The following is a 25,200-nucleotide window of genomic DNA, read 5'->3' as shown; positions in this document are numbered from 1 at the left end:
CACAAATCAGAAAGCCGCTTCAGCTCTCCTCTGTATTCTCTCTCTCCTTCTCTCCCTCCTCCTGATTAGTCCGACCATAGTGGTGGTGATCCTGGGGGGAGCAGGAGTACAATCATTGGTCTACAGGGTGTAGAAGAGCGGGCTCACCACACAACTGTATGGAGAACGATGCTGAGATGGAGTGCAGTGGAAATGCAGGACCCCATTCAGACACTGTGAGTACAACCAGTCAGAAGGTCCAGGATCCAGATGTGAGTGGAAGGTGAAAGTTCCAGCTCTCTGTGGGAGAATGGTATCTAATGTTGAGCTGCACTCAACAAACAATAGTTTGGCGTATCTCCTCCAGTGGTCCAAGTGACTCAGAGTTACTGCCTGACAGTAGTCGGGGAGTCTTTAGTGGAACTGTCTGCACTATAGGTGATCTGGTGTGGATCCAGATCTGCTGCCAGGCTGCTAATTATATGACTCCGCACCAGTTTCTCAAAACACGTCATGATGATGTGAAGGTATAAGTGGCACTGGACTGTAGTCCTTCAGGCTGTCTAAGGATTTTTGCAGCATTGGAGGCTAAACCATGAGAGATTTAGTAAAACAATCTCTGATCACAGGACGAATGTTTTGTGTTTTTTATTCTTGGAATAAATATACCTAAAAGTTACATTTATATGCATTTAAACGTCTCTGAAGCATATTTTACATTGATTGGTTAGGGTGATATTATAAGTATCATGTGAACCATTTTTATTGTCATACAATGACACAAAAACTCACAAAAAGGGACACATATAACATTTCCTAATTTTCTTTCCTTTTAGGTTTAGACTGTCTTAGATGGGTTTAGATCCCTATCAGTGGTAAAATAGACAGACAGACAGACAGACAGACAGACAGACAGACAGACAGACAGACAGACAGACAGACAGACAGACAGACAGACAGACAGACAGACAGACAGACAGACAGACAGACAGACAGACAGACAGACAGACAGACAGACAGACAGACAGACAGACAGACAGACAGACAGACAGACAGACAGACAGACAGACAGACAGACAGACAGACAGACAGACAGACAGACAGACAGACAGACAGACAGACAGACAGACAGACAGACAGACAGATAGATAGATAGATAGATAGATAATATAGATTTTATGACTTATTAGTAACTGATTTGATTTTTTTTTCTTTATTTTGTTTGCCATTTTAAGTCAATTATGTGTTGAACATGTGGAAAAACTGTAAGTCATCCCTGAGCCTGTTTCTAAAAAGAATCTTCTCCAGAAACAGTTTTGTTAATTTAAAAGTAAAGTATTTTTTGTGTATTATGAAGATGAAGTGTTCTGATGTTGAAATTAGAGATTACAGTTATTTTTTGAGTTGCACTCACCTGCCCACCAAGAACATACAGAGTCCTGTTAGGAGGAAAGCAATGAGAACACCAACCCACATCTCTGTGGAGAACGGGAACAGCAGGCTGAAGGGGTTGTCCTCAGAGTCAGCGCTTTTGCGTATAATGAAGCTGAGTCCAGTTTGGATGAAGGGGGTGGTCATGTCCACAAAGCGTTCTCTGACAGCAGTGACGGTCAGTGGGGCCACAGCCAGGTCAGCATCCTGGTAGAAATTACAGCAACAAGGGAGTCACATCCAGACCAGCTCAGAAAGCATACCATGGAAGATGAAGCTCGCCAGGTCTTCGCGTGCAATATTTTACAATTTACCATGTTATATGTGTAATATTCTAGTTGACATGGGTTATTGTTTATTAACTAATTACAATGAGATAAAATGTTTAAAAACGTGTCCAATTAGAGAGCAAATCACTTGTTCAATAAAATGTCAAGATAAACAAATATTCATCAATAAAACACAGGAAAAAACCAAAATGTTCAAAGTAGAAGTAAAACATTAAAATTTGTTTCTGTCAGAGACAATGAGCTTTTTCCAAACTGTCAGATCCTGGTTATTTTTGCCTGCTACTAACCCTTTTCCACCAGTAGGGGCGTTAGGAGCTGAGTTCTGGGTGGTCAGGTGTATCGCATGAGTGTCATCAGCTGGAGGACTATAAGAAGGAGGCGAGCCAGTACTTTGACGCCTGAGTGTTTTGCCTCCTCGTGGTATTCAGCCTGGCCAATTTCATGATTTTGTGAAGTTTTTGATCTTCTGTGAAGACTCTGTTTATTCCCTTGACTAATGGTCTTATCTGTCTCAGGATACCAAAGCCTAGTTCCTAAGAGATCTCTGGAAGACTTCTAGCAGTTTATGGATTCTGCATTCTCGCTCTTCTACCCACTGGCTGCCGGATCAGACGTTTGCTTCATAGCTCCAGGCGAACCCTGTCCACCCTCCTCCGAACCTCTCAGGACTACCTTGCTCCAACGTTGCAGTGTTGCTCACAGCCCCTCCAGGATCATAACCTCTCTCCCTGGCGGACCTAACTCAACCGGACGTAAGCTCTCACATAGAGCACATTGTAAAGGTTTCTTTGGTGGTGTCTTACCTGCGTTCGCTTTTCTCTTGCAGTCGCTCAGCATCCTCGGTTTCCAGTACCTGGTTCTGCAAATAAAACTTCTTACCAAACGCTTCTCTGTTTAGTTGTGTTTTTCTGCATGTGGGTCAAGTCGGCCATTAACACTATGACAGAACACTCAGGCCAGCCGGACCCAGCAGAAAAACTACGGAGAACCGTTTCGGAACCCGGCCAAACAATCCAGGCCCATGACTCAACCCTCCGTTCGATCCTAGAACAGCAGCGACAGGTTGGTCAACAGCTGGGAGAGATGACGGCACTCATGCAGCACACCCTGAGTGTTAGAGCCACAGCACCACCGGGGGCTGCTGCGGAGCCTCCAGTAGCGCAGCGACTTCCACGTGGCCAAGACGTCACTTCCCCCTGCCCGGAGAGGTGGGAGGTTGTCATGGGTTTTTGTTGCAGTGCTCTCTAGTGTTTAACCGTTCCCCTCAGTCATTTCCCCATGATGATGCAAAGGTATCTTATATTCTGGGTTTACTATCTGGTAGGGCACTCCGATGGGCGGAGGCAAGATTCACTAATTATAGTCATTTTGGCTGCACTTATGATGAATTCTTAAAGGACTTCACATCCATATTCGATTTAGAGATGGGTCAGACTGAGGTGGCTCATAGGTTATGCACGCTTAAGCAGCACAACCGACCACTTACTGATTTTTCCATAGATTTTTTTTAACTTTAGCGGGGTACATACCCAGCGCTGTTCGGTCCCGGCTCATTACCTGGTTCCACCTGGTGATAGATTCTGTGGTTAACCCTTCATCGGTACGTCTACGTTTGCCCCCTAGTTTCTGGGTCCATCCTGTGTTTCATGTATCTCAGATTAAGCTTGTCCAGTCCAGCACGCTCTGCACTCCGGCCCTCTCAGGACTACCTTGCTCCAACGTTGCAGTGTTGCTCACAGCCCCTCCAGAATCATAACCTCTCTCCCTGGCGGACCTAACTCAACCGGACGTAAGCTCTCACATAGAGCACATTGTTAAGGTTTCTTTGTTGGTGTCTTACCTGCGTTCGCTTTTCTCTTGCAGTCGCTCAGCATCCTCGGTTTCCAGTACCTGGTTCTGCAAATAAAACTTCTTACTAAACGCTTCTCTGTTTAGTTGTGTTTTTCTGCAGGTGGGTCAAGTCGGCCATTAACACTATGACAAACCCAGAAATATCAGATTGTTCTATTAAACTTTTACAAGTGTTTTTAAATAAACTGATCAATTTTATTGGACCAGTCACCTGGATAAATACTGGCTTTTACAACCTGAATTCCAAAGAAACTGACTTCCATCCAGTTGGCAGCGAGAGAGAGACACAAAGAAATCAAAGCATTTAAACTGATCCCATCGTTACATGCTACCAAACTGAGTCCAACCTTTTGACTGGTTGTGTACTGTATATATTTAAACTTGTATCACTAAATCCATTTGTTTTAATCAAGGTTTAAAAATGTTTTTTTATCTATTGTCAATTTATTGAGGTAAATATTCTATTACTAAAGGTATCACCCATCACTCCTGGATTCCCAGGATTTTCAGAAAAAAAGGAAAAAGAGCAAAGAAAAAACATTCCCGATATTTCGTTCAGTGTATACTGACTTTTACATTGATGGTGTATCATTAACTTACCCCTCTGATTATCTCCCCAATCATACCATTCCAGTTCCCACTGGAATCCATGGCTCCATATCGGTTATCCTTCACCAGGTGGATGGTATACTTAAAGCCCAGCTTCTTGGAAAGCTCTGAGATCAGGTCAATGCAGTAGCCCTCAAACTGGGAGCCCCTGCTCATAGTGTACGGTTCTTCCTGGGAAAACAGAACAACTTGTCTAGAATGGCTCTAAGTGGGAGCATGGGTAATACAGTGCTATAGTAATGAACAAAAAGTTAGAAAAAATACATATAAAATATATTTAATAATTAGTTTTTGTTCTTTTTTTGCAAACAGGCCAAAAACAGCTTTATCTTAATACAGGTCCTTCTCAAAATATTAGCATATTGTGATAAAGTTCATTATTTTCCATAATGTCATGATGAAAATTTAACATTCATATATTTTAGATTCATTGCACACTAACTGAAATATTTCAGGTCTTTTATTGCCTTAATACGGATGATTGTGGCATACAGCTCATGAAAACCCAAAATTCCTATCTCACAAAATTAGCATATTTCATCCGACCAATAAAAGAAAAGTGTTTTTAATACAAAAAACGTCAACCTTCAAATAATCATGTACAGTTATGCACTCAATACTTGGTCGGGAATCCTTTTGCAGAAATGACTGCTTCAATGCGGCGTGGCATGGAGGCAATCAGCCTGTGGCACTGCTGAGGTCTTATGGAGGCCCAGGATGCTTCGATAGCGGCCTTTAGCTCATCCAGAGTGTTGGTTCTTGAGTCTCTCAACGTTCTCTTCACAATATCCCACAGATTCTCTATGGGGTTCAGGTCAGGAGAGTTGGCAGGCCAATTGAGCACAGTGATACCATGGTCAGTAAACCATTTACCAGTGGTTTTGGCACTGTGAGCAGGTGCCAGGTCGTGCTGAAAAATGAAATCTTCATCTCCATAAAGCTTTTCAGCAGATGGAAGCATGAAGTGCTCCAAAATCTCCTGATAGCTAGCTGCATTGACCCTGCCCTTGATAAAACACAGTGGACCAACACCAGCAGCTGACACAGCACCCCAGACCATCACTGACTGTGGGTACGTGACACTGGACTTCTGGCATTTTGGCATTTCCTTCTCCCCAGTCTTCCTCCAGACTCTGGCACCTTGATTTCCGAATGACATGCAGAATTTGCTTTCATCCGAAAAAAGTACTTTGGACCACTGAGCAACAGTCCAATGCTGCTTCTCTGTAGCCCAGGTCAGGCGCTTCTGCCGCAGTTTCTGGTTCAAAAGTGGCTTGATCTGGGGAATGCTGCACCTGTAGCCCATTTCCTGCACACGCCTGTGCACGGTGGCTCTGGATGTTTCTACTCCAGACTCAGTCCACTGCTTCCGCAGGTCCCCCAAGGTCTGGAATCGGCCCTTCTCCACAATCTTCCTCAGGGTCCAGTCACCTCTTCCCGTTGTGCAGCGTTTTCTGCCAAACTTTTTCCTTCCCACAGACTTCCCGCTGAGGTGCCTTGATACAGCACTCAGGGAACAGCCTATTCGTTCAGAAATTTATTTCTGTGTCTTACCCTCTTGCTTGAGGGTGTCAATAGTGGCCTTCTGGACAGCAGTCAGGTCGGCAGTCTTACCCATGATTGGGGTTTTGAGTGATGAACCAGGCTGGGAGTTTTAAAGGCCTCAGGAATCTTTTGCAGGTGTTTAGAGTTAACTCGTTGATTCAGATGATTAGGTTCATAGCTCGTTTAGAGACCCTTTTAAAGATATGCTAATTTTGTGAGATAGGAATTTTGGGTTTTCATGAGCTGTATGCCAAAATCATCCGTATTAAGACAATAAAAGACCTGAAATATTTCAGTTAGTGTGCAATGAATCGAAAATATATGAATGTTAAATTTTCATCATGACATTATGGAAAATAATTAACTTTATCACAATATGCTAATATTTTGAGAAGGACCTGTATATATTGTTGCAGTATATTAAACTGTCCACTTGACTGGCTGAGATGCTATGACAACCACCCTTTTATTAGAAGTATTCAATTAATGTATACAAACTTTTTATACATGGTGTCCATCTGAACCTTCACCACTTTCTATGTTTGTGTTCTATTCAAACAGGTTTAGGATTTCCAAGTGCACATGAGCAGGAATAAACGGTCCAATTCAGACTAAGGAAGAACTTTCTTGCTGCATTCAATTTACCTCGAAGGAAAAAACTCGGATCTGGGAATGCCAAATTATCTTAATCCACTTTCAAGTAAAAGGAAGCATAATTTGGGACTTGAGTTGTTTAGAGATTAGGTTTTAAATGTTTAATTTTTGCAAAACAAGCAGATAACCGGGTCAGCATTTTGAAACTGCAGCACCAGGTTTACTAATAGGAGTTAAATCATACATGTGTCACTACATAGTAAATGAGATACAAAGTTTAAAAAAGTCCTTCATATACCTTGATATACATTTATGTTTGAGACAGCCATTTTAAATTTTAAGATCTGGGCAGACGAAAAACTGCTAACTTTCCAAGTCAGAATTCTAACTTAAATGGAACATATCATGCTTTTAAATCTTTCCTTTTCACCCTTACATTATTCAGTTGATGTCTATATAAAGTGGGACTTTTTGTTCTGAATTTCTTATTATTGTAGCTCCACAGCCCCTTCTTTTACCGCATCTGAGACCTACTCGTTTAGGTGCCGTCTCTTTTACTGATCAGACGCTTCACACCCCGCCCCTCGAGGTCAAAGAGCCTTCCATTTTAATTCGTTCGGCCATGTTTGTAGTTTGATAACAGATATACAATTATTTAGCAGCACAGAAACAAGGCAAAAATGTCAAAACAATACAAAACTGTTTAGCGTTATTTGTAGCTTACTGCTTTGCTCCGTCCGTTGTTTCCATAGACAGAAGGAACTGACCCCATTATTATTATTATTATTATTATTAATTATTAATCAGATTAAGTCTTCCAGCAAATCCTTCTTGATACTGGTGGAGGTTGCTGAGGCATTCATCCTTAAAGTGGGGGAAATAGGAATTCCCCCACTGATGTGGGAACATTTCCATTAGAAATGTAATTTAACCAGACTCTTTGAAGAGGTTCTGATGTTAGGGGATGGTGTAATGAATTGTGTGGGTTAAAACACCCAACAACTAAACATTTACAGTGCCTTGCGAAAGTACTTGGCCCCCTTGAACTGGTCAACCTCTTGCCACATTTCAGGCTTCAAACATAAAGATATAAAATTCTAATTTTTTGTGAAGAATCAACAACAAGTGGGACACAATCGTGGTGTGGAATGAAATTTATCGGATGTGTCAAACCTTTTTAACAAATAACAAACTGAAAAGTGGGGCGTGTAATATTATTCGGCCCCTTTACTTTCAGTGCAGCAAACTCACTCCAGAAGTTCAGTGAGGATCTCTGAATGATGATGATAAATAGAATCCACCTGTGTGTAATCAAGTCTCCGTATAAATGCACCTGCTCTGTGATAGTCTCAGGGTTCTGTTCAAAGCACAGAGAGTATCATGAAGACCAAGAAACACACCAGGCAGGTCCGAGATACTGTTGTAGAGAAGTTTGAAGCCGGATTTGGATACAAAAAGATTTCCCATTCTTTAAACATCCCAAGGAGCACTGTGCAAGCAATCATATTGAAATGGAAGGAGTATCAGACCATTGCAAATCTACCAAGACCCGGCCGTCCCTCTAAACTTTCATCTCAAACAAGGAGAAGACTGATCAGAGATGCAGCCAAGAGGCCCATGATCACTCCGGATGAACTGCAGAGATCTACAGCTGAGGTGGGAGAGTCTGTCCATAGGACAACAATCAGTCGTACACTGCACAAATCTGGCCTTTATGGAAGACTGGCAAGAAGAAAGCCATTTCTCAAAGATATCCATAAAAAGTCTTGTTTAAAGTTTGCCACAAGCCACCTGGGAGACACACCAAACATGTGGAAGAAGGTGCTCTGGTCAGATGAAACCAAAATCGAACTGTTTGGCCACAATGCAAAACGATATGTTTGGCGTAAAAACAACACAGCTCATCACCCTGAACACACCATCCCCACTGTCAAACATGGTGGTGGCAGCATCATGGTTTGGGCCTGCTTTTCATCAGCAGGGACAGAGAAGATGGTCAAAATTGATGGGAAGATGGATGGGGCCAAATACAGGACCATTCTGGAAGAAAACCTGTTGGAGTCTGCAAGAGACCTGAGACTGGGACGGAGATTTATCTTCCAACAAGACAATGATCCAAAACATAAAGCCAAATCTACAATGGAATGGTTCACAAATAAACGTATCCAGGTGTTGGAATGGCCAAGTCAAAGTCCAGACCTGAATCCAATCGAGAATCTGTGGAAAGAGCTGAAGACTGCTGTTCACGAATGCTCTCCATCCAACCTCACTGAGCTCCAGCTCTTTTGCAAGGAAGAATGGGCAAGAATTTCAGTCTCTCGATGTGCAAAACTGATAGAGACATACCCCAAGCGACTTGCAGCTGTAATTGCAGCAGAGGGTGGCGCTACAAAGTATTAATGCAAGGGGGCGAATAATACTGCACGCCCCACTTTTCAGTTATTTATTTGTTAAAAACGTTTGACACATCCAATAAATTTCATTCCACTTCACGATTGTGTCCCACTTGTTGTTGATTCTTCACAAAATATTTGAATATTATATCTTTATGTTTGAAGCCTGAAATGTGGGCAAGAGGTCGAAAGGTTCAAGGGGGCCGAGTACTTTCGCAAGGCACTGTAGACTTAATCACTTGCAGTGTCTGCATACATGAGGTTGGACTACAAAATCGCAGCGAGAAATAAAAACGGCAGGTATGCAAAATTGATCAGCTGGAAGTCCATGAAAACAGCATTGGAAAACCATAATAGACAAGTGAAAAATATGACTAAACAGAAAATAGATATTTACGCAGCACCTGGAGAGACTAAATTCAAGTTTTCTGCACTCCTACAGACTCCAATTACACAACAAAATGTATTTAAGGGCTGAAAAAGTGGATTTTGCATCATATGTTCCCTTTAAGGGTCTAGTTGGGTTTTTTAAATTGAAACTTAAACAGAAAAAAAACTATCTTTTGTTTTTGCTTTATTTACAAGTTACCAGTTACCCTGGTCAATTACTAAATCACATTATGTTTCACCAGACAAGTTCCAAAATCTGAGATCAATGAAACACAGCACTAGGTGGTAGGAAAAAACAAAGTTGGATGCATTCAAGCACAGTTTCAATATAATGGCTATAGTGTTTGTCCAGTAAGGGGGTGACTGACTTAATGAAATACAAATTGATAGAAGTACGTATAAAAAGAGAGTTTTATTGGAACTACGTCTCAGTGTTTTTATTTTTTGAAAGGCAGCAATTTCAAACTTTGAGGTCAGGGTTGGTGAGGAACCTCAGACATTCTAAAGTGGAGTTTAGGCTTGGTGAGATGTTCTAGTTGATTTTTTTTTTTCCTGAATTGCAACTTAAACATTCTAAATTCCCTGTTTATACGCGTTATTAGCATAGCAGACAACACAACATTGTCATGACAACCCCTCCAGAAGAGCGTTCATGAATTTTGTTTGGCCACTTGCTTTTTATAGTTAAAAAATAGAAACAAAGTGTGTTTTTACTCAAAGTAAGAAGCCTTTTCTACATTAACAGGGTACATTTAGCAACACTGAGATGCTACCAGAAGGATTAGTGCTGAATGCTCTACAGACTACATCTTGTACAATTTGTAATTTTTCCCACCTATGAGCCTCTCTGGAAAAGCTTAATGTACGGTGTTAGAAAGGAGGCTCCGTCCAGATTGAAGTAATACTGGCATTATTCTGGTGTGTTGTTGTGAAAGCAGAAAGATAGTTTTTGATTTTCCAGTCTACATTCCAACTCTCACCTATTGTCAAGAGCTATGAAAAAACAACATCTTGAACACAAGAGGCTGAAATAAGCTTTTTCCCGTAAGATGCCGGGGCTCTGCTTTGGAGATACGGTAAGAAGCTCCATCTTCCGAAGGGGACTCAAGAGTAAAGCTGCTGCTTCTCCTCAGCGAAAGGAGTCAGTTGAGACAGTTTGGGCATAGGATCAGAATGCCTCCTAGGTGCCTCCCTTTGGAGCTCTTCCAGGCAAATCCCATTGGGAACAGAGCCAGAGGCAAACCCAAATTATGCTGGAGGGAAAATATATGCCTTTTGTCCTGGGAATGCTTTGGGATCCCCCAGAATGAGCTAAAGAGTTTGGTCAGGGAGTGGGATCTCTCTGTGTCTTTCCTGAACCTGCTGGGCCCACAACCCTATCGCTGAATGAATGAAGGAATGAATGAATTAACTTTCATTAGTCAGGTTGATAATTCTACAGTGTAAACCAGATATTTATGTACACTGTATCAAAAAGCCCTAACTGTTTTTCAGTGTCTGATATGAAATCAGAATCCTTCATCTTTTTAAGGTCAGTTAGGATTACCAAAATTATTTCTGTTTGCTAAATGACAGAATAATTAGAGGTCTTTTTCATCTCAGAAGCTTCCATACATTTCTTCCATATTTGGTAGAAGTTACTTTCAAGGTGTATTAGTGGGTGAAATATTATGCATATATTTACAAAAGCTTCTCAAAACAGTGGAATTTTGGCCCATTACTTTATGCTCTGAATTTTAAAAAAGTACTCAAACACTCTTAAGATTTTTCTTAAAAGAAAACAAAATTATTCCAGGCAATTATGTCATTGTCGACAGAATCAAGTCCTGGGTTTAAATGAATAACCTTTATACTTCCAACTAAAGGTGCAAAGACAGGATACCTTTATAGTGGTGATGGATAATTCACTGGCATCTGGAATGAAAGAGACATAAGAAATAAGTTAGAATTGTGCTAACGAGACATGTTAACATAATTGTGCATAAATATCTGCCGAAAATGAGAGAATTTACATGATGGCACTTCTTTGGCTGATGGGTAGCAGTTTCGACAAAGCTAATGAAGCACATTGATGTTGTAAGCCCCCTTCATTTGTCTTTCTCAAAGCCACTGCGGTGAAATACACAAACAGCCCTTGCAGGAATATGATGATGTTGTTGTAGCTTGTTTTGCAGGAGACTTCAGGAGGTGTCTCTATGCTAAAAGGGGGTTGTAAGGTATAGGGAAGGATTCAGCTAGGCTCTTTTGAGGGGATCAAATGTGGATCTGTCCTTGTTGAGCACACTCGGTGTACTGTGTAATCAGAGCAGGGTATGGGGTGCCCCCCACCACGCCATCTTCTTTTGTTGCTCATGACACTCTCAGTTGTTTTCATATTGCCATAACAGACCAATGGCATTAAAGCATGTCTGGCAGGACCTAACATGTACAGCCAGAGTCAGGCAGAAAAGGGAGCGGAGGTGCCAGGGGAGCATGCTTTTCAGAGCTGCTGCAGTAATACAAGTTGGACTAGCTGGATCATATAAAGCACATAACACACTGTCAGCCTCCTCCAGAGAGGATGGCAGAACTTAAAATGTGTGGAGATGCCAGTCACATCCGGTCCTGCCTGTAGCTGACCCCCTCCACCTAGGGTTAATTGATTCATCACAGTGCTTTCTGTACCACAGCACGACAGCAGCCCCTCCACTGGTGAGAAATGGGATTCTGCCACAGTGGATAGTGCCCACTCTGTGCTTTAATAGGACTCCAGCAGTTTGGTATGGCCAGTGGGGAAAATGCCGAGATTGATTTGGGAGTGTGACCCTTTCTCATAGGTCAGCCAGAGCATGTTGGCAAAGAAGGAGGCATCAAGTGTGCAGAAACCAGACTTCAGTAGGAAATGATCTCATTGGCTCAGTAAGAAAAATCCCAGGGAACAAACACAAACAGAAAGATGGGCAATAACATTTGCCAGAGTTTAATTAAAGGTTAGGCTTTTATTGTATGGAGGGGGCAGCTTCAGTACAAATAAATTAAGGATATTAAGGGAAATTTTCTTTTTGATGAAACTTTTTAAGGTTCTACAATTCTGCACACATTGTTTAGAATGCAACTGTTTTAATTATAAAGTACTTCAATACAGTAACATTAACTAAATTAGCAATAATGTAAAACTGTCTAAATTCAGTCTAGTAAAGGATCAATGAAAATCATACGTTTATTATTAGACAAATTAACAGGTGTGAAATATTTGCAACCTGTTATGAGGAGATAAACTAATAGAATAAAATTGATTCTATCAAAAACAAAATCATTTGCATACTCCCAAAGATGATTACTTCATCCTCAGCAAGTGAGACAACACTGGAAGTAACTGTAGAACCTGACCTGTGTTTGGAATGTTTTGATCCTGTGGAGTTTCCTGAGTTATCAGAAATATTAGCTTCATCTAAACCTTCAACTTGTATGTTACACCCAATCCCAACCAAATTATTTATTGCTCTTAGCTTTACTCTTCTATCAGTCTTTCTATTTTCCTCCTCTCTCCTCTTCTAGACATTCACTATTCTAAAAGAGACATAATATAATCACAATCCTCTCCAAAAACATTAGAGCGTATGACATACTGAAAAATTACTATTTAACAAATAAAATAGGATTTTTGTTTTTAGATACCCTTTAGTAGTTGTTATTTTTAGAAACTAGGATAATCCTTTAAATATTAACTTTTCTCTGATTATTTTACTATTTTCCTCAGTTAATGAAATACCAAAATGGTCATATTTAGCAAAAAGAAAAAAACAACTATTTTTACTTGGCGCTAGAGGCTCATACAACAGAAGAAATGCACATTTAACCAGGTGATTCTCTCTCCCTTCTCATCATTCTTAGTTCATGCAGTTCTTGCCTCATTCACTTTCCCTGTTACTGACTCCTTTCAGTAACTTTCATATGTCCAAACTGAGTGGAAAACACCCCTCAGCCTGAGTTCACAAATCACTATAATAAATTAGCAAAACAACTAATAACTAATTCAAGAAAAATAAACTAAAGGTCACCAATCAATTCTAAAACATCTTACTTTGGACGAATCCTTGTTGACACTGTAGTTCCAATTTCCCAAATCAGGGAGATGTGCTCTTGTCTTCCTATTTGCTGTTCTGTTCGTTCTTAAAAACTTGTTTTATTAGCATTTTTTTCATCACCTTTAGTAAAACAAAACACATCCAAGCCATTTGTTTTGGTTTTTGTTTTTTTCACCATTTTTTGAATGTTGACAACACTAGTAAAGTTTCCTGCCACAAAACAAACCTTCATCATCACCAGGATCAGCTCAGTCCAAGGTGGTGCACTCAGCTCTTCTTCTTCTACTTTGTATGTAACGTTAACAGCAGCGCAACCAGCTACCATAACAGCAGTTGTTGTGCGCAACATGCTCACTCGCGCTTTCTACCCCCGGCTACCGTAGTAAGTCTACACACAATATTTCTCATTCACAAAACGCTAAACTCTGGGACATTTCTGGGGACAGCTTTAGCCGGGGACAGGTCGTCTAAATCGGGGACGTCTGGTCACCCTACACTAAAAGGTTTTATCTAAAACACAGTCATATTCAAAGTAATCCCGATTTAGACTCTGGCGCTTTATCCCAAGTTTTGCTGACATGACACTTTGTGTCGAGGGACCGCTCAGATGACTTGACCTACGTACCCGCCATCTGCTGGCGTAATGCGGCACTGCAAGAAAAAAACATCAACAACCCTAGACTTGACTTGTGCATGAGACACACAAACGAAAACTAAGCACATTATAAATTCTGTTAATTTTAGTTTTGTGAACACTCATTACAGTTTCAGTTAGTTTTTTTTTTTTTTTGCAATGTCTCATTTTTATTTTTATTTTAGTTAACGAAAATGTTTTTCACTTCTAGTTGTCGCTATTTCGTTAGTTTTCTTTAACAGTAATAACCTTGTCTCATACTCCTCTCCAAATGCTCACCTTCTATCAATCCTCCACTTGGCCCTGTCTTTAGTGTTTAAAGCTATTTTTCTCCAAGACATAGCCACTGATGGAGCTTTTACTGTGACCAACTGTATGTGCTCTCTCTCATACTCTAAACTTGAAATGTCGCTCAGAGTTTTATCTGTTTTTTCTTCCTAGATGGAGCCACTAAAGGAGCTACATACATTAACATTTTACTTTGCCTTCCCATAGAAAGTACTCCTGGATCAGTGCTTCTGTATTCTTTTTCTGTCTCCGCTTTATTCTCGCAAACCCCCAGTCGGTCGTGGAAGATGGCCACTCAAACTGGGCCTGGTTCTGCTGGAGGTTTTTTCCTGTTAAAAGAGAGTTTTTCCTCTCCACTGTTGCTACATGAATGCTCAGTATGAGGTATTGCAGCAAAGTCAATGCCAGCGACTATCCACTGTTGCTACATGCTCATCCAGGAGGAGTGAATGCAGCAAGTCACTGCCTCAATGCAATCTAAAATAAAACTAAATTAAATTGAGTAAACTGAAAGTAGAGGGTTAAATATCTGCTCAACATCCATCCATCCATTGTCTTCTACTTATCCGGGGTTGGGTTACGGGGGCAGCAGCCTAGGCAGAGAGACCCAGACTTCCCTCACTCCAGCCACTTGGGCTAGCTCGTCCGGGGGAATCCCAAGTTGTTCCCAGGCCAGCCAAGAAACATAGTCCCTCTAGCGTGTCCTGGGTCTTCCTCTGGGCCTCCTCCCGGTGGGACGTGCCCGGAGCACCTCACCATGGAGACATCCAGGAGTCATCCTAATCAGATGCCTGAGCCACTTCAGTTGGCTCCTCTCGACTTGGAGAAGCAGCGGCTCTACTCTGAGTCCCCCCCGGATGACCAAGCTTCTCACTCTATCTCTAAGGGAGAGCCTAGACACCCTTCGAAGGAAACTCATTTCGGCCGCTTGTATCCGTGATCTCGTTCTTTTGGTCATGACCCAAAGCTCATGACCATAGATGAGGGTAGGAACATAGATCGACCAATAAATTGAGAGCTTTGCTTTTTGACTCAGCTCTCTCTTCACCATGACAGACCAGTACATTGCCCTCAGCACTGCTGACGCAGCACCAATCTGTCTATCGATCTCCCACTCCATTTTGCCCTCATTCATGAACAAGACCCCAAGATACTTGAACTCCTCCACTTATGGCAGGACCTCCCGCTGGAGACCCGGAGAAGGCACTCTACCCTTTTCCGGCTCAAGATCGTGGCCTTGGACTTGCAGGCACTGATTCTCATCCCGGCCGCTTCACACTTATCCGCAAAAAGCAGAGACGCAATCCTAAGGCCACCAAAATAGATCCCCTCAACACCTTGGCTGCACCTAGAAATTCTGTCCATAAAAGTTATGAACAGAATTGGTGACAAAGGGCAACCTTGGCGGAGTCCAACCCTCACTGGAAACGAGTACGACTTACTGCCGGCAATGCGGACCGAGCTCTGACACCGGTTGTACAGGGACCTAACAGTTCGTATCAAAGGGCCTGGTACCCCATACTCCCAGAGTGCCCCCCACATGATTAGCCAAGGGACATGCTTGAACACCTTCTTCAAGTCCACGAAGCACAGAGTGGTTGGGCGAACTCCCATGCACCCTCCAGGACCCTGCTGAGGGTATAGAGCTGGTCCAGTGATCCACGGCCAGAATGAAAACCACACTGCTCTTCCTGAATCCAAGGTTCGGCTGTCCGACGGACCCTCCTCTCCGGAAACCCCGAAAATACCTTACCAGGGAGGCTTAAGAGTATGGCTCCCCTATAGTTGGAACACAGTTTTTGAATTTTGAACAGACCACCACCCCGGTCTGCCAATCCAGTGGAACTGCCCCTATGCTGCGATGCTGCAGAGTCGTGTTAGCCAGCACAACCCTACATCATCCCTAAGGAACCCCAGGCAAATCTCATACACCCCCGGGGCCTTACCACCGAGGAGCTTTTTAATCACCTCGGTGACCTCAGCACCAGAGGTTGGAGAGCCCACCCCAAGGTCCCCAGGCTCCGCTTCCTCAGTGGAAGACGTGCCAGTGGGGTTGAGGAGGTCTTCGAAGTACTCCACCAACCAACCCACAATGTCCCGAGTTGAGGTCAACAGCCCACCCTCCCCACTTTAAACAGTGTTGGTGGTGTACCTCTCCCCTCCCCAAGACACCGGATGGTGGACCAGAATCACCTCAAAGCCGTATGGAAGTCATTTTCTATGGCCTCTCTGAACTCCTCCCAAGCACAATGTTTTGCCTGAGCTAACACCCGAGCTGCATGCTGCTTGGATTGCTGGTACCCATCAGCTGCTTCCCACAGGCCAAATAGACCCAATAGGACTCATTTTTCAGCCTGACAGCATCCGTCACTGCCGGTGTCCACCAGTGGGTTCGAGGTTTGCCGCCACGACAGGCACCAACAACCCTGCGACCACAGCTCCGACAAGCCTCCTCAGCAATGGAGGCGCGGAAAATGGCCCACTTGGGCTCAATGTCCCTCACCTCCCCCGGAACATGTTTGAAGCTCTTCTAGAGGTGGGAGTTGAAGCTCTGCCTCACGCGAGCCTCCGCCAGGCATTCCCAGCAGACCCGCAAGATTTGTTTGTGTCTGCCAGGTCTTCCCCCACCATCGGAGCCAGCTCACCACCAGGTAGTGGTCAGTGGTAAGCTCCGCTCCCCTCTTCACCCGAGTGTCCAAGACATGCGGCCGCAGATCAGGTGACACGACAACAAAGTTGATCATCGAACTGCAGCCTACGGTGTCCTGGTGCCAAGAGCACATATGGACACCCTAATGCTTGAACATGGTGGTAGTTATGGACAATCCATGATGAGCACAGAAGTGCAATAACAAAACACCACTCAGGTTCAAAATGGGAGGGCCATTCCTCCCAACCATACCCCTCCAGGTCTCACTGTCATTGCCGTGAGCTTTGAAGTCCCCAGAAGAACAAAGGAGTCCCCCAGACGGGTGCTCTCCAACACTCCCTCCAAGTACTCCAAAAAGGGTGAGTAGTCTGAACTGCTTCTTAGTGCATAAGCACAAAAAACAGTCAGAACCCGTCCCCCCACCGATAGGTGGAGGGAGGCTTCCCTCTTGTTCACTAGGGTGAACCCAGAAGTACAGGCTCCGAGCTGTGGTGGGTTTGCTTGTTGCCCCCCCCATCTCAGCGCCTCTCACCAGGGGCAACTCCAGAGTGGAAGATTGTCCAACCCCTCTCAAGGAGACAATAGCCAGAGCCGTGCATCGAGGTGAGCCAGACTATTTCTAGCCAGAACCTCTCTACCTCCCACACTCAGGCTCCTTTTCCACCAGAGAGGCGACATTCCACGTCCCAAGAGCCAGCTTCTGCAGCTGAGAATTAGACTGCCAAGGTCTCCGTTTTCGGCCGTCAACCATAAAATATTGCATGCGACCCTTTTGGCCCCTCCCACGGGTGTTGAGCCCATTGAAAGGGGGACACACATTTCCTCTTCAGGCTGTGCCCGGTCGGGCTCCATGGGTGAAAGCCCTGCCACCAGGCGCTCACCAGTGTGCCCGACCTCCAGGCCTGGCTCCAGAGTGGCAGCCTGGGAACCCACGTCTGGGCGAGGGAACACTGTGTCCATTTATGGCAATCATCATAAGTGCTCTCTTGGCTGCGCTTTGTCTGATCCCTCACCTAGGACCTGTTTGCCTTGGGTGACCCTACCAGGGGCATAAATCCCCTGACAACATAGCTCCTGGGATCATTTGGACATTGAAACCCCTCCACTACGGTAGGGTGGCAGCCCAGGGGACCTGCCACCTTACCATCCAATTCAAATTAATTAAGTATACTAGTCCTAAAGCAAAATTTCCTAAAAAATAACTCTCAATGAGAGATACAGTCTGTCTGGATCACAGCCAGGTGAACTTAAAGTGACCTCCTATGAACTTTTGAATGCACATGTCCAAATGTTGAATGTTTCAGTACTCTAACAAGGACCTTAATGGCAAAATTCACAACAGGTGTTTGATCCATGAAACAACCAGTACTTTTCCTGGTTTAATCAGAATTGGTATTTAAATAGTCCTCCTAATCATGCTGTTCACATTTGAAAATCATAAGACTAAGATTACTCCTAACAATTGATCAACAGAACCTCACCATTGCAAAGCTTCAAACAGAGGGTTGCCAAAGAGATATAGAGAGACTGGAAGAGTCATACAAAGGCATACAAATAGATGTCCTTCGACCACATCCCATGCTGATGACCGCTTCATCGTGAACGTTGATCTGCAGAACCAGATGAAGAATACCCCTCAACTCCAGGTACAATTAAGGGAGGTGAGAGACACCCAAGTGTCACATCTGTTTACAACAGCGTAGTCAGCTTGCTAGACTATCTGCAAGGATACCTGATCACACCACCAGCTACAGGTATCATCGTCTTGCATGGGCCAGGGAGAATTTACTCTGGATGAGGGACCAGTGGCCCTCAGTGCTGTTGTCTAATGATAGTCGATTCACGCTGAGCAGAAATGATGGCCGCCAACGATGTTGAAGACGTCAGGGAGAGCGCTATGCATCAGCCACTGTTGTCACCAGACGAGCCTTTGGTGGTGTTGGTATTACAGTGTGGGCAGGTATATCTAGTCAATACAGAACTTATCTGCACGAATGGTATGGTGACAAGCCCATATTACCTGAATAACATCATTAAACCAGTCTTTGTAATCCAACGTGAGCAACACAGGCCTAATTTCATCTTCATGGACGACAATGCTCCAGCTCATTGAGGTTGCATCATTAGGGAGTGTCTGCTGGAGACGGGGGTACCTGAAATACAGTGACTTGCACTTTCTCCAGACCTGAATACTACAGAAAACCCATGGGATCAGCTTAATCACTGTCTGGAGGCTCGTGACTGTAGCCTGGGTGGTGGAATAAGAAAGAACAGTACTATGTATAGAAAAAGAGATCAGCTAAGGTAGGTGGGTAATTTGCCAATCATGGTGTTCTCTGGCAAATGCCAAGCGTCCTGCACAGTGATGGGTTGTGAGCACAACCCCCATTTGTGGACGTCGGGCCCTCATACCATCCTCATGGAGTCGGTTTATAACCGTTTGTGCAGACACATGCACATTTTGTAGCCTGCTGGAGGTTATTTTGCTGGTCTCTGGCAGTGCTCCTCCTGTTCCTCCTTGCACAAAGGCGGAGGTAGCGGTCCGGCTGCTGGGTTGTTGCCCTCCTACGGCCTCCTCCACATCTCCTGGTGTACTGGGCTGTCTCCTGGTAGCGCCTCCAGGCTCTGGACACTACGCTGACAGACACAGCAAACCTTCTTGCCACAGCTCGCATTGATGTGCCATCCTGGATGAGCTGCACTACCTGAGCCACTTGTGTGGGTTGTAGAGTCATGCTACCACGAATGTGAAAGCACCACCAACATTCAAAAGCGACCAAAACATCAGCCAGAAAGCATAGGTACAGAGAAGTGGTTTGTGGCCCCCACCTGCAGAACCACTCCTTTATTGAGTGTGTTTTGCTAATCGCCAAAGATTTCCCCCTTTTGTCTATTCCATTTGCTCAACAGAATGTGAAATTGATTGTCAATCAGTGTTGCTTCCTAAATATATATATATATATATATATATATAGGGATGCACGGTGGCGCAGTTGGTAGCACTGTTGCCATGCAGCAAGAAGGTCCTGGGTTCAATTCCTGGCCTGGGGTCTTTCTGCATGGAGTTTGCATGTTCTCCCCGTGCATGCGTGGGTTCTCCCCGGGTACTCTGGCTTCCTCCCACAGGTTAATTGGTAACTCTAAATTACCCTTAGGTGTATGAATGAGTGTGTGCATGGTTGTTTGTGTGTTGCCCTGCGATGGACTGGCGACCTGTCCAGGGTGTACCCTGCCTCTCGCTCATAGACTGCCGGAGATAGGCACCAGCTCTCCCGCGACCCACAAAATAAATATATATATATACACACACAGTCATATTCAATAAATTACGATATTATTAAAAAGTAATTAGGCCTGAGCAGGCACGAGATGCACAGGATTTTACCCAAAATTGTTCCCCGCGTGAAATTTTTGTTTTTTAATGTCGTCGTCAGTGGGAGTGACCAAACCTCTCAGCCACCTCCCCAAACGTGTGATTGGCCAAACCGTAAATCGTAGAGATCTGAAATTTGGCACACTGGTAGAGCTCCTAAAACCAAGAAAAAAAGTCTCTTGGGGTTATGCCCTAAAACGCACAGGAAGTCGGCCATTTTGGATTAAAGGCAAATTTTTGGCCGTTTTTCACCTCGAACTCTAACAAACTCCTGCTAGGGATTTGGAGCTATAGGCTTCATATTTGGTCAATATGCAGTTAATGCATGGGGGCTTAAAAGTTATCAAAATCGTGAGTTTTTGGCCATGTTTAGGGGGCGTGGCTGGGGCATGAAAATGGCGTTTGCACCCAAAGTGAAAAGAAAGGAATAACTTTCCCAAAGAATTGCCAAATCACACCAAAGTTGGCATGAAGGAGGACCGTTGAGTTCTTGAGGATCCTATGGGGTCATATGTTGACATCATCGCTATCTGGCTGTCTACACTCAATCTGCTTCAAACCTTGTCAGGTGACTGATAACTAGTGGGACTTTTCATAAAAGGGCGTTGCCGTGGTTGCGCAGCGAAGTTTGACGTCACGCCATGGCCATATGTTTGGCTCTAATTTCCACATAGATCATGTGATCTGCACCAAATTCAATATGATTGATCCTAGTCCAGTCCCCAAAGGAGATCTGATTAGATATTTGGTGGGCGTGGCCTAATTTTTCCACAGCGTCCCCTACAGAATTCTTAAAAAATCAGCCCGAAGCCATGCTTTGACCGAGGATTGTAACATTTTGTACACATATGTAACCTGTCAAGACCTACAAGAAAGTATCTTAGAGCATTGGTCTAAACCCCACAGGAAGTCGGACATTTTGGATAGAATTTGCAATTTTGACCCCAATTTGATACTTTCTAGCCTGCATATCTTAGCGAAGTCCTCCTACAGCTTTTGACTTAGAGACTTGAAAATCACTCAGTATACTCTTAAGGCACGGGGGATCAAAAGTTATCAAAAGCTTTTTGATACATGAAAGCGTGTGGGCGTGGCCAAGCCTCAAAATATGACTTCTCGCCATGAAACACGAAATTGATATAGCTCCTACAAGGAAAGTCACAGAGACCTGAAACCTTCTGAGATTGATCTGCCTTTGGCCCTGAACAATATTATCTGATCAGAAGCTGACATCATCAAAGAGAACAGGAAGTGTCATGTTTTCCTTTTGATGGTCCATATTTGGTGTCCTTTACCTAATCAATGTGAAACTGTCCCAAGTGACAGATAACATGATGCTCTAAGACAGTCTCCAGTACTAACTGGTTTGGCTGCAAGGTGTGGCTGAGGTCACGCCACGGCCATACGTTTGGCTCTAAATTCCACATGCATGATCTGATTCACTCCAAAATAAATACGGTTGATCTTTGTCAGCCCCCAAACAGCTCTATTGGATTCATTGGAATTTGGATCAACAGCGACCCTAGGACATTTCAAGTTCTCTGTCTCCCTCATACATCATCGGATCCACTTCAAATGTGGTATGCATCATCATGGATCAATGCTGAACATGTTGGCACAGTCAATTGATGACATCATTTTAGCCCCACCCACTAACAAACAAGTGAGTGCAGCTTCCATCTGGAAGGTTGGACTTTGCCCAAATTTTGAATGCTTCTCGCCAGACCAGAACTCTGCATGACCAAAGGTCATATCACATGTTGCTCACAGTGCCATTTAGTGGCGCCGTGTGGAATCGAGCGGCGGCCTTGTCAGTGGCGTGCAGTTGGCGATGCCAGGCTCCCACGGTCGCTGCACAGGCCAAGTTGCGCAGAGCTGCGAGGGCCTTCGATGCTGCTTGCAGCTTTAAGTTAATTCAGTAACTTGATTCACTAAGTAAAATACATTTTATAGAGTAATTGCATAAAGACTGATGTTTTAAAACCTATATTTCTAGTAAATTATGATTTTTCACTTAAAGCTAATGAAAACAAAATTAAAGATCAGAATATTACATCAGACCAATAAAAAAACATTTTTAATGCAGAAATGTGGGCTTTTAGAGAAGGACTTTTTATCTGACAAACGAGTCAACTTATTCTAATTTAGTTATATATATACACACACATACATACGCACATATATACATATCTATATACATATATACATATACACATATATACATATCTATATACATATATACACATCGATTGATCAATCGATAAATGTGTATATATATATTCACTTGACCTGATGGCTCAGCACCCTCAGCCAATAGAGAATAAATAACATTAGAGCAGTGAAGCCTGTGTACATACAAGAAGTCTCACTTTAACATCAACTGTGCGTCTCAAAACGTTCATTCAGTGAAGTAACTAGAGGTGGATGGATCAAGCAAAAATTGTATTCAAGTAAGAGTTACTTCAACATAACATTGCTCTTGTAAAAGTAAAATGTTTGACTTTTCGAAGTGCATTTTTTCCAAAATGTTACTGAAGTAAATGTAAATAGTCACTACCACCCAGATTTTAAACATGAGTTTTTTGCAGCCTGTTTTATTTCAGCTGTAAACCTTTAACACTTAGAGTTGCAATGAAAGGCATGGTGTTTAGTCCTGATAAACAGATGAAGCTTTCACACAAATTATCAACTGGATTTTAATTCATCCATATTGCTCTCTGATACCTTAACATGCAGTTCTATAACTTTATGTTCAGAAGGAAAACTATTAATCATGACCTAAGAGATATTAATTAATCCCTATTCTTCCAACACTGAGCTCCTGTTGGAAGAATAGGGATTAACAGAACAGTGAGCTCCTCTCAAAGACAACCAGCTTTTTCCCCATATCTGGTGAGAGAAGTGGAGTTTTCCTCACCTGCATTGTGGATCCATGCAGTCAGGACTGTCACACAAACCAAAGCCAAAAAGACTCTCATGTTCCTGCGGAGCTGGAAAGAATATGATGGTGACTATGGTTTTCACAATCATTAATGAAAACAATATTCTCCAATAATCAGAAAAACATTTTGGTGGTTAAAGACCGTTTACAGGAGGTCTCTTACCTAAGTTCTGCCAGTGAGGAATAAAATCTTGACTTCTGTATGAAAGAAAATTACAGGTCCTGTCTTAGGCGTATAGAAAGAACTGGGCGCAGCAGTATTCAGTGTGAGTTTTTATATGGGGCCACAAAAAGGGAGGAGATCTGACCCACGATCGCTGAAAAACAAAGTCTAATAGGGATCAGATTACATTACTGCAGGCAGACTCTGTACCATGGTCCTGTTCTTTCAGATAATTATTCCTCAACTAATTTTACACCTGCTCACAGTGTTGGTGTGTTATGCAGTACTGCAGACATTTAGGGTATTATTAGTTCTGAGATTTCAGACATTTTAGTAGTCACCAGATGTGAGCTTGCAGGGTTACATAACGCAGCCTCCAAAATTAGGAGGAGGGAATTGGAGGCAACACTTCAGGAGCTTTCTACTCCTGGAGGGAGTGGGTAATGAGGGGTTTCATTTTCCTGGCGGAGCAAAAACCCGCAGATGGATCGAGATCCCAGAGTCTCAGAGGAAGAGATTTTGGAACCCTCCAAAACTAAACAAAGAGGGGCCCCTGAACATAAATTTCAACTGAATAGAAATCACAAGAACAGCTTGTTTTAGCCATGTCAAACCTTCAAGCCAGTGTGCTAAATTACAGCCAGATAGTTTTAGCTTTTTTCCAATTTCCTAACCCCCAATCTAACAGTTTGTTGCATTATCTGGGTAAAGTCCTAATTTTAGAAGCTACCAAATCTGTCTAACAGCTTATGCTTACAAACTGATTTATTTGCATAGAGCCTCTGAGAACAGAAAGAGACTTCAGTATTAAAGGAGAAATCCATTCACTCTGTGAGACAAAAGCATTCTGTCAGGCTTGAAGTGCTAGACAGGGCCTTGAGGTTTCATTTGAGAGGTTAAGACATGCCAAATTGTCCAGATAAATACGGCTTTAAGAGGGGCTTGGTGATTTTCCTGGAATCCTAATGAAGCCATCTTTTGTGCTTGTGTGCTGGCAGGAGCAGAGTCTGTGGCTCTAAAACAAGCATGTCGTGCTTCACAAAGTCTTACAGATCTGAAGGAGGACTGACAGTGTCTAACAGCGCACTAGAGGTGGCCATCAGCTTTTGAAACCACCAACTGAACAATGGATGAAGCTCTGAGTGATAAACCAGTGTCCTGAGAAAGCATGGAGGGGCTAAGCGGACTCCAGAATGTCAGGATTCAAAGGCTCTGGAGAGAGAGGTTTTGAAAGTTTATCAGAATTTCAGGTTCAGATCAAAGCTTTTCCTGGAAAGTGATACTGTAAGTTGAACAGTGCCCCGACTATTTGTTACAGATTTCTTCATGAATCCTTTTTTTTCTCCATTATTTTTATCTGCCTTCTTATTCAGTGTTTACAAAAACAATACAGTGTAATGATTGGACCACAAGCCCATACAGGTCACAAAACAATCAATAGTCATTCAGGTACACACATGCACACACAAAACCTGCACTAAATACCAATAAAATGCATTATTAAAAGTAGAGACAATTCTACTTTTAATAAATGACAGCTACTTTCCAATTTTAGATTTGGTTCCAGAGGTGTACAAACTTTTGTCAAAACGGTCCTCAGTAGTTTGTATGGCCCCCACGTGTTTGTATGCCTTCCTGACGATGTCAGGACATGCTCCTTATGAGATGAAGGATGCTTCCTGTGGTACCTCCTCCCAGATCCTGACATCACCGAGCTCCTGGCCAGTCTGAGGTGCAAGATGATGTCTCAGAGATGTTCTTTCTGATTTAGGTCAGGGAAGTGTGGAGGCCAGTCAATGGTATCAGTTTCTTCATCCTCTCACCACGAGGTCAGGCATTATCATGCACCAGGAGGAACCCAGAACCCACAGCACCAGCAAATAGTCTAACAATGGGTCTAAGGAGTTCATCCTGTATAGGTCTGTGTGTCCCTCCATGGATATGCTTCCCCAGACCAATACTGACCCACCACCAAACGGACCATTCTGAACAATGTTGCAGG

The 25,200-nt window shown here is 43.2% G+C and overlaps 2 protein-coding genes across 2 annotated transcripts in view; one reads left to right on the top strand and one right to left on the bottom strand.

The window, feature by feature from the left end:
* The window catches only part of si:ch211-251b21.1 (uncharacterized protein LOC571720 homolog), a 30,434-nt gene extending 7,066 nt beyond the window's left edge, over positions 1-23,368 (bottom strand). Inside the window, exons 1-5 of the mRNA XM_047376755.1 lie at positions 23,199-23,368; positions 23,012-23,084; positions 10,965-10,996; positions 4,152-4,331; positions 1,394-1,617 (exon numbers count right to left, since the gene is read on the bottom strand). Coding sequence (XP_047232711.1) covers positions 1,394-1,617; positions 4,152-4,331; positions 10,965-10,996; positions 23,012-23,072 — 497 coding nt within the window. The 5' untranslated portion in view covers positions 23,073-23,084; positions 23,199-23,368. The remainder of the gene's footprint in view (positions 1-1,393; positions 1,618-4,151; positions 4,332-10,964; positions 10,997-23,011; positions 23,085-23,198) is intronic.
* On the top strand, positions 1,650-3,069 carry LOC124875012. The gene is made up of 2 exons (XM_047376768.1): positions 1,650-2,452; positions 2,527-3,069. Exons 1-2 carry the CDS (start codon positions 2,266-2,268, stop codon positions 2,946-2,948), a joined length of 609 nt encoding a protein of 202 aa, XP_047232724.1. The 5' UTR covers positions 1,650-2,265; the 3' UTR covers positions 2,949-3,069.
* Positions 23,369-25,200: the final 1,832 nt, after the last annotated feature.

Source organism: Girardinichthys multiradiatus, chromosome 1 (assembly GCF_021462225.1).
Source record: "Girardinichthys multiradiatus isolate DD_20200921_A chromosome 1, DD_fGirMul_XY1, whole genome shotgun sequence".
NCBI lineage: Eukaryota > Metazoa > Chordata > Actinopteri > Cyprinodontiformes > Goodeidae > Girardinichthys > Girardinichthys multiradiatus.
The sequence above is the reverse complement of the archived record's forward strand: the minus strand, read 5'-3'. Positions and strand labels throughout refer to the sequence as shown.

Bases quoted from the DNA above. Each gene is read 5' to 3' on its own strand.
- LOC124875012 (XM_047376768.1), top strand. From the start codon at position 2,266: ATGGATTCTGCATTCTCGCTCTTCTACCCACTGGCTGCCGGATCAGAC. The intron at 2,453-2,526 runs GTAAGCTCTCAC...TTTCTCTTGCAG, and splicing joins CGGACCTAACTCAACCGGAC to TCGCTCAGCATCCTCGGTTT.